This window comes from Dama dama, chromosome 11, assembly GCF_033118175.1.
Source record: "Dama dama isolate Ldn47 chromosome 11, ASM3311817v1, whole genome shotgun sequence".
NCBI lineage: Eukaryota > Metazoa > Chordata > Mammalia > Artiodactyla > Cervidae > Dama > Dama dama.
Genome location: NC_083691.1, coordinates 18,481,861 through 18,494,949, shown reverse-complemented (window position 1 = coordinate 18,494,949; position 13,089 = coordinate 18,481,861). Strand labels below are relative to the sequence as shown.

The following is a 13,089-nucleotide window of genomic DNA, read 5'->3' as shown; positions in this document are numbered from 1 at the left end:
TCCAGTGTAGGCTCTGCGAGTGGAAGACAACCCCGAAAGAGCGATGTGGCGCTGCAATCAGATCCAACATCTACCCCGCGAAGGTGGGTTCAGGTGTTTGAGCAAATGGCAAGTCGTTTGAAGAACTAACGAGCGGTATAGCAAGGACTTCCAAGGGATTCATTCATCACAGCTATCCCTTGTTAATTGAATGAGGCATCCAACCTTTTGACCTCAGTTTAAAAAAAAAAAAAGTTAAGACATTTGCTAAAGATAGTATAGCAGACTACCCAGGAAGGACTCTGGTGGGATTTTGCAGTAGGGGACAGAGGTAGACTTCATCAGTTCAGTCACTCAGTCGTGTCTGACTCTTTGCGACCCCGTGGACTGCAGCACACAAGGCCTCCCTGTCCATCACCAACTTCCGGAGCTTACTAAAACTGATGTTCATCGAGTAAGTGATGCCATCCAACCATTTCATCCTGTCAGCCCCTTCTCCTCCTGCCTTCAATCTTTCCCAGAATCAGGATCTTTTCTAGTGAGTCAGTTCTTTCCATCAGGTGGCCAAAGTATTGGAGTTTCAGTTTCAGCATCAGTCCTTCCAATAAATATTCAGGAATGATTTCCTTGCAGTCCAAGGGACTCTCTCAAGAGACTTCTCCAACACCATAGTTCAAAAGCATCCATTCTTCGGCATTCAGCTTTCTTTATAGTCCAACTCTCACATCCATACATGACCACTGGAAAAACCATAGCCTTGAACAGACGGACCTTTTTTGGCAAAGTAATGTCTCTGCTTTTTAATATGCTGTCTATGTTGGTCATAACTTTTCTTCCAAGGACAAGCGTCTTTTAATTTCATGGCTGCAGTCACTATCTGCAGTGATTTTGGAGCCCTCCAAAAGAAAGTCTCTGTTTCCACTGTTTTCCCATCCATTTGCCATGAAGTGATGGGACCAGATACCATGATCTTAGTTTTCTGAATGTTGAGCTTTAAGCCAACTTTTTCACTCTCCTCTTTCACTTTCATCAGGAGGTTCTTTAGTTCTTGGCTTTCAGCCATAAGAGTGGTGTCATCTGCATATCTGAGGTTATTGATATTCCTCCTGGCAATCTTTTTTTTTTTTTTTCCTCCTCCTGGCAATCTTGATACCAGCTTGTGCTTCATCCCACCCAGCATTTTGCATGATATATTCAACATATAAGTTAAATAAGCATGGTGACAATATACAGCCTTGACGTACTTTTTCCTATTTGGAACCAGTCTGTTGTTCTATGTCCAGTTCTAACTGTTGCTTCTTAACCTGCATACAGGTTTCTCAGGAGGCAGGTCAGGTGGTCTGGTATTCCCATCTCTTTCAGAATTTTCCAGAGTTTGTTGTGATCCACACAGTCAAAGGCTTTGGCATAATCAATAAAGCAGAAGTAGATGTTTTTCTGGAACTCTCTTGCTTTTTCGATGATCCAGCAGATATTGGCAATTTGATCTCTGGTTCCTCTGCCTTTTCTAAATCCAGCTTGAACATCTAGAAGTTCATGGTTCATGTACTATTGAAACCTGGCTTGGAGAATTTTGATCATTACTTTGCTGGCGTTTAAGATGAGTGCAATTGTGCGGTAGTTTGAGCATTCTTTGGCATTGCCTTTCTTTGGGATTGGAATAAAAACTGACCTTTTTCAGTCCTGTGGCCACTGCTGAGTTTCCCAAATTTGCTGGCATATTGAGTGCAGCAGTTTAACAGCATCATTTTTTAGGATCTGAAATAGATCAACTGAAATTCCATCACCTCCACTAGCTTTGTTCGTAGTGATGCTTCCTAAGGCCCACTTGACTTCACATTCCAGGACGTCTGGCTCTAGGTGAGTGATCACTCCATAGTGGTTATCTGGGTCATGAAGATCTTTTTTGTATCGTTCTGTGTATTCTTGCCACTTCTTAATATCCTCTGCTTCTCTTAGGTCCCTACTATGTCTGTCCTTTCTTGCAGAGATCTCTAGTCATTCCCATTCTATTGTTTTTTTTCCTCAATTTCTTTGCACTGATCACTAAGGGAGGCTTTTTTTTTTCTCTCTCCTTGCTATTCTTTGGAACTCTGCATTCAAATGGGTATATCTTTCCTTTTCTCCTTTGCCTTTCACTTCTTTTCTCAGCTATTTGTAAGGCCTGCTCAGACAACCATTATGCCTTTTTGCATTTCTTTCTCTTGGAGATGGTCTTGATCACTGCGTCCTGTACAATGTCAAGAACTTCCACCCATAGGTCTTCAGGCACTCTATCAGATCTATCCCTTGAATCTATTTGTCACTTCCACTGTATAAACATTAAGGGATTTGATTTAGGTCATACCCGAATGGTCTAGTGGTTTTCCCCACTTTCTTCAATTTAATTCTGAATTTGGCAATGAGTTCATGATCTGAGTCACAGTCAGCTCCTGGTCTTGTTTTTGCTGACTGTATAGAGCCTCTCCATCTTTGGCTGCAAAGAATATAATCAATCTAATTTCAGTATTGACCATCTGGTGATGTCCATGTGTAGAGTCTTCTCTTGTGTTATTGGAGGAGGGTGTTTGCTATGACCAGTGTGTTCTCTTGGCAAAACTCTGTTAGCCTTTGCCCTGCTTCATTCTGTACTCCAAGGCCAAATTTGCCTGTTACTCCAGGTATCTCTTGACTTGCTACTTTTCATTTCAGTTCCCTATAGATGAAAAGGACATCGTTTTTGGGTGTTAGTTCTAGAAGGTCTTGTAGGTCTTCATAGAGCCGTTCAACTTTAGCTTCTTCAGCATTATTGTTCGGGGCATAGACTTGGATTACTGTGATATTGAATGGTTTGCCTTGGAAACGAACAGAGATCATTCTGTCATTTTTGAGATTGCATCCAAGTACTGCATTTCAGACTCTTCTGTTGACTATGATGGTTACTCCATTTCTTCTAAGGGATTCTTGCCCACAGTAGTAGATATAATGGTCATCTGAGTTAAATTGACTGATTCCAGTCCATTTTAGTTCACTGATTCCTAAAATGTCAGTGTTCATTGTTGCCGTCTCCTGCTTGACCACTTCCAATTTACCTTGATTTATGGACCTAACTAAACTCTGGATATAAGAAAGAAGAGTGGGGGTCTGTAGCCAAGGAGCAGGGGGAGGGGTCAGGTGAATGTGAAACCACAAGGAGGGAGGATAAATCTCCCTGACAGGGTTCACACTGAAGGCAGGGTAGGGTGATATCAGGATGAGGAATCTGAGCGGCTATTCTGGGTGATTAGATCAATAGTGAAGAATTTTTGTTAAACCGACTCAGTGGGATTCTCACTAAAACTGATCTAAAGGGGCTAAGAGTAGGACCCAAAGTGGAGGCTTAGAAGACAGAGGAGCCTGGCCCATGTTTGCTCAAAGGAGAGTCCTTGTCACCTCAGTCATAGCCATGAAGTTTGACAGTTGTGATCGAAGTGAGCCAGAAGGATGTCCCGAAAGAACTGAGCTTAAGGGGAAGACCAGCAGGGAAGCCACGTGTGTTAGAAAAGTTGTCGGTTTCGTGGCTTGGACGTGGAGTGTCGGGGGAGTGGCTGGAGCTGGAGGCAGGCAGGGACCCTGTCTTTAGGTTGGGAGTGCTCGGCTTCAACTAGTATCACCTGAGTGCTTTAAGAGTGTGCTGATGAAGTAGATCACTGCAGACCAGTTAACTACACTGCAGGTGGTGGGATGTGGGCATCAGCACAGCGTCACTGCTTCCCACGTGATTCCAATGTGCAGCCAGGGTTGAGAACCCCCTGTGAGGCCAAGTTAAGGTTTGGACTTCACCCTAATTAAGGTGAAGAAGCCCTGCAGGATTCCCAGCAGGGGTGGCTTGAGGGCAGGTCTGTTATTTTAGGAATCAATCATAGGGAGAGAAGAAACACTGTGGCAGGAACCAGATGGTTGAAAGTGACCTGGACTCAGAGCCACAGTGCAGATTCAAGAGCAGCTCAGCATCCTTAACTGAAATTGGTACCTTAGGGGGAGGGACTGGGAAACAGGACTTGCTCTTTTCGCTGTATATGACCTGGGTTGTAAAGATAACACAAGTGTGTATTAACTTAAAAATGTTTTTAAATCTATCTCAACAAAATCTTAAATGCCACTTATAAAAGGTGACCCTTAGACCTCTGGTTTGGGCCAAAGTAGAGTACCTTATAGAAATAGATGTATTTTGTTTCAAGCAAAAATTCAGATTCAGGCACTGACGTGCACCACCGAAGCACAGGGAAGAACTAAACAGTGACTGGATGAGTGGAGGCTTGAGCCTGACAGTGAGTGTCACAGCTCTGCAGCTGGGCTGCGACTTGAGGAGCTGGCCCCCGTCTGTGCTCATTCTCGTTCAGAGGGAGCAATCAGGCCCTTTCCCTGAGAAAGCAGCCCCGGCCTGAGCCCTCAGCACACAGCACCCAACACTCTGGTTACTTGCAAGTCTAAATTACTTGTACTTGAGAAAATTGGACTACTGATTACTTTACGCATAAAACAATTCGACAACATAAGAATAAAACCCTTGAACCTGAGTCACAAAAATTCTATTCTGAATATCTCTGAATTGAATTATACAAAGAAAATAATATTGAATCTCTAAAGTCCTAATGTTACAAACTATAAATTAACGAATTTGGCAAGAATATTGGGAAGGAATAGAAAGGCGGCTTAAAACTTTTAAGCGATAATCTCTAATTAGTAATTCAAATTCAGAGGACATAAATGAAAACTCAAACCATCACACATTACCTTTCCTTAAAAGGGACATAAGACATTCTGACCCGGCTGCTGGGAACAGATCTGAAGTTCCTGAGGGAGCTGCATACATGCCTAGAAGCAGAATCAATAACAGCGGTTTATTCAGCAGTGCGAGAATAATGGACAAATTTGGTGGTGATTTAGCAGTATTCAAGGTGCTGGGATAAAGGCCAGTTGCCATCGAAAGTGAACAGGCTACCCCAGAGAAATGAATGTATTTTATTTTAAGCAACAGAAGTAGAATCAGGCATTACAAAAGGCTGAACGCCGACAGAGAGAGGCTGTCAGTGGACGGGTGTGAGGGCCTCGTACAGTCTCTGGGCTGCCAGTTCCACCATTTCTCGGAGGGACTCGTCATCCTCACTGCCTTCTTCACATTCTACAGTCTGAAAGTGAGAGCACAGACATGCCTTTTAACACAAGTGTCTAGAATTATATACGAGGTAAACTAATGCTCTTTAAAAACAACTGGTTCCCAAGGGGGTGGGGCCTGGATTACCAAAAGCCAGAATGGCTGCACTGCACATCTGTGTGCCTGCAGCTGGATGCACAGATCCCCAGTGGCATGACGACTGGGTCTAACTAGAGGCTAACTTGGGAGGAAAAAAAGAATAACAGGAAAGCTGAGAGAACTGTTTACTTCACAGCCTGTGTTTTGATCCAGCAAGTGATACTCCAAGGAATTTAGTCTATGCAATACAAATTACTGAAATACTGAGCAAACAATAGATGCGGTCATCTACTCAACACCTGGTATTAAATTTGATCTCTATTCACTCATCATCTCCTGTGCATGCGTACTCAGTCACGTCCAACTCTTTGTGAGTCCATGGACTGTATCCTGCAGGCTCCTCTGTCCGTGGGATTTCCCAGGCAAGAATACTGGAGTGGGTTGCCGTTTCCTCCTCCAGGGGATCTTCCCGACCCAGGGATCGAAACCACGTCTCCTGCACTGGCAGGCGGATTCTTTACCACTGCGCCATCTGGGAAGCCCAGTCATCTCCCAGTTATTTCTTAACTACAAATTACTAAGCTGCTTAAAAGAATTTTTGTCACACAATAAATACCCCTTATGTAAAAATTCAGCAATGAAAACACCCTTAATTCTATGACCTACTGATAACTACTGTTAACCTTTCAGTATATAATCTTCTAGACTTCTGGTTATACACACATTCCTTTAAAACAAAAATGGGATAATTTATCATACTTGCTATCTTGTAACTTTCCCCTCCCACTCAATAATGTAAGTGGACAACTTTGCACATTAATAAATCATTCCTAGTGGCTATACATATAGTATCATTATAAGGGTATAACACACATTATTTTTTCAGTTGTTTTATTTATTAGATCCTACTCTTGGAAATGTAGGTCTCTTGCAGTTTTTCTACATTATGCTGCTGTTGCTGCTGCTAAGTCGCTTCAGTCGTGTCCAACTCTGAGCGACCCCATACACGGCAGCCCACCAGGCTCCCCCATCCCTGGGATTCTCCAGGCAGGAACACTGGAGTGGGGTGCCATTGCCTTCTCCAATGCATGAAAGTGAAAAGTGAAAGTGAAGTCGCTCAGTTGTGTCCAACTCTTAGCGACCCCATGGACTGCAGCCTACCAGGCTCCTCCATCCGTGGAATTTTCCAGGCAAGAGTACTGGAGTGGGGTGCCATTGCCTTCTCCGTTCTATGTTATAATCAATGCTAAAACAGACATCCTTTTATAGATACTTTTGCTCACTTGCCTAATTATCTTCTTTGGGTAAATCCAGCAAGTGGAATTGTAGATAAAAGTATTTATTTTTTGAAGACTTTGGATGCAGATCACCAAACCACCCTGCAGAAAGAATGCAACACCCAACTTCCAGCCTCCTCCTTGTCCAAAATAGCCCTGGAAGTCACTGTTCCCAGTTTCTTTCACTGTTACTGGGTCATAGCACCCTTTTTAACTTGTGCCAATATAAGCACAGAAACAGTGATGTCCCATGCTTTAAATCTGTATTTCCTTTAATTATTAGTGGATCTGATTTGAATGTTTGTTTCATAGGTTTACTAGCTCTCAATATTTCTTCTCTAGGTTCTTAGCTTTTTTTGGTTTTTCTTATTGAGGTAAAATAAATCTAGTGTTTTTTCAAAACATCTAAACAGCCAAAGTTTATACAGAAGAAATACCAAAAGTGTTATTTCTTTAGTAGAATTGTTTTAATCTTCAAAAACAACTCCAAAAGGAGGATATACTTATTCATTTCTGCCTGTGACATAATCCTGAAAGATCTGCTGGGTGTGGTAGGAGGAGGCCCTACACTCTGGAAGCCCATTGTTTAGAAAAATCACTTGGATCTTGCTGCCAACAGAAGAGCAACTTCTCTGAAAAATCTGGAGTCAACTGGATGCCAAACTAGAGAAATGCTGAGGTTAAGGCACATTATGCAAATAGAAAACAGTGGCGTAATAAAGACAAGGGAAATGTGCGCTATGCAGCAACATGCAAAAAATGCTTATGACAAAAGAGAAATAAAAAGTAAGGACGCAAAACTGGTAACACAAACATAATTTTTAAAATGTAGGAAAAAACTGGAAGGAAATGCCAAAATGTAAGAGAGTTTTGCTTTCACTTTTTTCCCCCAAGTGTCTTGAAATGTAGAAATGAACAGCTACATACCCGTGTCTCCAAGTTTATGTTAGCAGTTTTTCCATCTACTGTGACACTAAGAATAGAACCATCTTTTACACTAACACAGTCTTCTCCAAATATGTCCCTTAAAATAAACAAAGATGCATTATTAGTGGAAAATGCTTTATAAATATGTAGAGTACAGTTTTATATATTTTGGCGAAAATAATATTGGAAATAGCCTGTAGTTGTGAAGTGTAATACTTATACCTACCCCCGAAAAGTGAAAGTGTCAGCCGCTCAGTAGTGTCCAACTCTGCTGTGACCACATGGACTATAGCCCGCCAGGCTCCTCTGTCCGTGGGATTCTCCAGGCAAGAATGCTGGAGTGGGTTGCCATTTCCTACTCCAGGGGATCTTCCCCATCCAGTGATCAAACCCAGGCCTCATGCATTGCAGGCAGAGTCTTTACTGTCAGCCACAGCATTTATCCCCATCTACCCCTGAGATATATTTACTTTCAGGTATTTTATTAATTTTACAAGACAGGTAAAATACACAGCTATCGTTTACTAAAAATGCTCCATTCAGCAGGCACTGTGTTAGGTACTTTATATACATTATCTTAACCTGTATGTGTTTTGCTAAGGGGGCTTCCCTGGTGGCTTAGCTGGTAACGAATCTGCCTGCAATGCAGGAGACCTAGGTTTGATCCCTGGGTTGGGAAGATCCCCTGGAGAAGGGAAAGGGGCTACCCACTCCAGTATTCTGGCCTGGAGAATTCCATGGACTGTATAGTCCATGGGGTCGCAAAGAGTCGGCCATGATTGAGCGACTTTCACTTTCACTTCATTTTGGTAAGGAGCCCCTTTCAGATGGGAGGGAAACAGACACAGATTTGCTTAAAGCCCCACAGCTACGAAGCACTGGAGTAGTCTTCAAATCCCAGCACCCCAGTCCACTGGCTCTCTGGGCCTCTAAGATCAATTCCAAAAGCCTCCTGTGAGTTACAGTCAGCAGTGGCTGCGGTGTTTAGTTGGAAGGAAGCAGCTCAAGCCACTTTACTGATAGAAAACAGGCACCAGACCAGTTCGGTGGCCTCGTCTGAGCGTCTCAGCCAGGCAGCGATGGCACCACTGAGCGCCTCCCTCCTGCGTCACTACCCGGCTGAGCAGTAATCAGGCAACACTTACTGGAGCATGATCTCCAGCCTCTTGCTGTAAACGTGCATTTCTAATTTTTTAGAAACCTTCTGTACTGCACCTGGGGGAAAAAAGCAACGGTGGGTTCAATGTCCATATTCCTGGTTAGGATAATTTCCAAATCAACAATCAGAAGATAGTTGCTGAGAAACCAAAATGGTTAACTGGAATCCTTTAAGTGACAAACGTACATACAGCATCTACCTGTGGAGGTAAATTGAGGAAAATGTGTAGCTTATGTGTCCTCAGAATGAGGGGACTCAAAATAAATGGCAGGTAGGGCTGAACATGCATGCAGGTACAGATACAGCTGCTGTTTCCAGATCTAGACTGAGGTGTTAGCAGCTTAAGAAACGAAACAGGAGCAAATGCTATCAAAGAAGAATCAGAGTGTTTCACTGAAGGTGCTTCTAGAATAGAGCTGGCATGTGAGGCTTCCCAGAATGTTTCAAGCATAGCTTCCTCCCCAGGAACACAAAGGCCCACCGTACATGTGTACCTTAACATGTGTTATACTGAGTTATGTATGAAATAGAGTCAAACTATGAAGAAATGATACAAAGATATTTTTATGGGTGTTTTGATTAAAAAATGCTTCTTAGAAAACAAAATTACTGCAAAACTGCACCCAATGGAAATTCCGTTTTGTTTAACAAGTTTTACTAGACATGAATATAGCAGCATATTTTCATATTAGAAATGTTGGCTCAATTCAGCAATATTCTGGAATTTCTGATTGTTCTTAAGAGGACTATTACTAAAGAGATTTTTATCTTCCTGTTAATTGCAACCACATTTTTACAGCACAAATGGAGACTCAGGATAAAACGTAAGTAAAATATTAGTAATATACACTGTTATTCATATATCTTGAATTACAGGAATGAAACAATCAAGAGATTTCAAGTTCTTGAGGACTGTTTTCTGCTTTTTATTTCACAGAACCATGGGAGAAATGAAAGAATTGAAAAAAATGAAGTAATTCTGTACCTTTCCTTATTTTCGGGTTTGACTGAACTTCTAGTATCACGGTTGTGACTGTATCTGCATACATATCATTGGAAGGATTTGCCAACCACTGCAAAGCAAGAGGCAGAATTAGCGGGGTACGGCCCAGCCACGCCCACAAACCGCAATCACCACCACCCATCCACAGACTGTACGTGGGGGACTCCCGCTTCTAGCATGTTGCTGAAATCAACTGACCCATTATTTACTGAAATTAACTAATAATGCTGACTTCTCTAATTTTTTTTTTTTTAAACAACAAGTACGTCCTTTGTGGTGAGTGTCTTATAGGCATCCTCTCATTTAACTCACATCTTCATCATAAAGGAGTAAACTGACTCAAAAGTAATTTGCATAACATAAACAGTAATTAATTGCTAGTTTTAGGATTCAAACTCAAATTTCTAGCCACTAGATTTTAGTAGCACAGCCAGTATCGTCTTTAAAGATTTACTTCTGTCTCTCATATGAAGCCTAAGATCCTCTGTCACTGCCATGTGCCCAATGCTCTAGAAAGTCTTCCCTGTCTACTAGGTTAGGTGAGACCCCCACCCACCCCGCCTCTTATTATTATCTCTCCAAAGAGTACTTTTATAAGCAATAAGAGTCACTTGAAGATCTACCTTGAAGATCTTCTTTGGCATGTTAATTCTAGGAAATAAAAAAATGCATTCTCTTAATAGTATTTAGTAGCAAGAGCTAAATTAATGTCTGTAATAACTTCTCCCCTTTCTCAGATATGCTTTATATGAATATACTATTTTATATAACTTCATGTTATAGATAACTATTTCTCTTGACAGTTTTTCAGTTACTTTTAGCCTTATAAATACAATTCAAGAGAACTGCAGTGGGATCAGCACTGACCGATCTTTTTCTGTTTGTTTAAAAAGTAATATGTATAAACAGAATAGTAGACCACAGAGCTGGGAAATTTACACTCTGCCGTGAGGCAGAGAAACAGACAAGGTATCTTCCTGGATCATTCAGTTCCAGGACTCACTGAGAAAATCCTTCTTTAAATAGACACCAACCCATGAAAGGGCTTCCCTGGTGGCTCAGACGGTGAATCTGCCTGCAATGTGGGAGACCTGGGTTTGATCCCTGGGGTGGGAAGATCCCTGGAGAAGGGCATGGTAACGGACTCCAGTATTCTGGCCTGGAGAATTCCATGGACTGTATAGTCAATGGGGTCACAAAGAGTTGGACATGACTGAGTGACTTTCACAACCTATGAAAATGAACCATCAAAGTCATTTGTGTGTGGGTCCTAAATTCTACCAGTATGAATTTAAAGTTATAACAGAGGGAAAAAATAAATAAAATTATACAGTGGGAACCACATTTATCTAAATTAATCATTTCGAGCCTTTGTGGATTTGGGTCATTTTAATGTTGCTAACTGAACCTTCAGGATTCCACCCTCTTAAGAAGAACTGCGTAACAAGTTTGTTTGCTTTAAAGTAACAATTATATTTTTATCTTGAGAATTTTAAAACCTTTTGATATTACTGAAGACATTCTAGGATACCACAAAATCAGTTAACACTTACTCATATGAGAGACTTTGGCTCATTACACAAACTAAATACTAAGTCTTAATTTATTAGTGTCTATGCTATTGTAACTATATAGAAAATGCCTAGCTATGCTATATTTAAAGCTGATCTTGCAAAGAAAAATATACACACATATATTTTCCAACAATTTTTTTTCCTGACTTGGAAGAACCCAATTTTCGCTATAATTACATGTGAACTCAAAACATTTCCCCCTCCTTGTTTAGGTAAATGATCTCATCTTACTTCTAATATCACCATTCCTGGTTCCTGTATTACAGTAATATTTTTAAACACTTTCAAAGCAGGCTTTTCTTGAATTTCTAATTCTTCCACATCACCTGAAAAAAAAGAAACTGTTAAGATGTATATAATTTTTTGAAGGGGGCGATATAAGGCAGGGAAATGGGAGGTATAAACTACTAGGTATAAGATAGGCTCAAGGATGTGCTGTACAACATGAGGAAGACGGCCAGTATTTTGTAATAACTATAAATGGAAAGCAACCTTTAAAAATTGTGTAAATATAAAAAATTTTGGAAAAAAGCCATAATAAAAAATTAAAAATAATCTTCTAGAGCATAATTATTTATTTATAGAGATAGCTGAAATAAGATGATACAATGAAAAAAATTTAATAACTCACGTGTATAGACAGACTTTAAATAGTTAAGTAGATTTTATATAAATTGCTAATAGCAATTGAAAGAGATCAACATGCATTATATTACAAAAGTTCACATAACTAGATACAATTTACCTTGAACAAACATGTTATCAATTGCAAACTGATGTCTGTCAAACATCTATGTTTGTACAAAGAGATTCAGCAACTAGCATCTTAATATTTAACATGAACCGTCACTTCTACCTTCTGTCTTAACAGGTTTTAATAGTTCTACAGGGCAATTCCATTGTCTAAGATAAAGCTTTTCTGGTCTTCCCAGTAACCTTTTAATTAAGGGTTAATTCAGACATATTTTGAGCTTCCCTGGTGGCTCAGATGGTAAAGTATCTGCCTGCAAGGCGGGAAACCCAGGTTCAATCCCTGGGTCTGGAAGATCCCCTAGAGAAGGGAATGGCAAGCCACTCCAATATTCTTGCCTGGAGAATCCCATGGACAAAGGAGCCTGGAGGTCTATAGTGCATGGGTTGCAAAGAGTTGGACACAACTGCTCAGTTAACTGCTCAGCTGCTCAGCAGCTGACACTTAACACTTTCAGACATATTTTATTAACTTCCTGTTTTATTTTCTTTTTTTTCTTTTATTTTTTATTTATTTATTTTATATTGTAGTGGTTTTTGCCATACATTGACATGAATTAGCCATGCATTTACATGTGTTCCCCATCCCGATCCCCCCTCCTGATCCCCCCTCCTGCCTGTGTTATTTTCTAACATGAGGTTCTGAGGTTTAAAAAAAAAAAAGATGTTCTTTTTACTGGTTCATCTTTTAGCAGTACTGTACTATGTCAATTACAAAGAACATGTTAATAAAAAGTATAACTTTGCAATTTGAAGCTCTTGTTTATCAGAGAGAGCCCACGTTTTTAGTCTTTGACCTTCATGATGTTCATCCACAAAAGTCTCCAATTAAAAATGGTCTAATATGAAAACAGAAGAGGTTACTCTTTACTGACCTTTGGGCAGTGGTCATGCACTCTTAAAAAACCTGGTCTATAGATCTGTACTGATAGAACCAGAAAAATTATTTTCATTGAACAAAGAAAAGACATTATAAAATTTAGGTATACTAGGTATAAAAATTATGTAAACTGAAGTGGATTTTAAATACAAGAAGCAAAAACTACTATCAATTTTAGAATTTTATGTGGATCAAGAATAAGAGATACTCAGTTCAGTTCAGTTGCTCAGTCAGGTCCGACTCTTTTTGAGACCCCATGAACTGCAGCACGCCAGGCCTCCCTGTCCATCACCAACTCCCGGAGTCCACCCAAAACCATGTCCAT

At 40.6% G+C, this 13,089-nt stretch overlaps 1 protein-coding gene across 2 annotated transcripts in view; it reads right to left on the bottom strand.

The window, feature by feature from the left end:
• Positions 1 to 4,946: 4,946 nt before the first annotated feature.
• The window catches only part of CPSF3 (cleavage and polyadenylation specific factor 3), a 34,708-nt gene continuing 26,565 nt past the window's right edge, over positions 4,947 to 13,089 (bottom strand). For both annotated transcript variants that reach the window (XM_061154789.1, XM_061154790.1), the window contains 5 exons: positions 11,366 to 11,460; positions 9,543 to 9,630; positions 8,544 to 8,613; positions 7,399 to 7,495; positions 4,947 to 5,129 (listed from right to left, as the gene is read on the bottom strand). In XM_061154789.1, the coding sequence (XP_061010772.1) occupies positions 5,028 to 5,129; positions 7,399 to 7,495; positions 8,544 to 8,613; positions 9,543 to 9,630; positions 11,366 to 11,460 (452 nt within the window). In that variant the 3' untranslated portion in view covers positions 4,947 to 5,027. The remainder of the gene's footprint in view (positions 5,130 to 7,398; positions 7,496 to 8,543; positions 8,614 to 9,542; positions 9,631 to 11,365; positions 11,461 to 13,089) is intronic.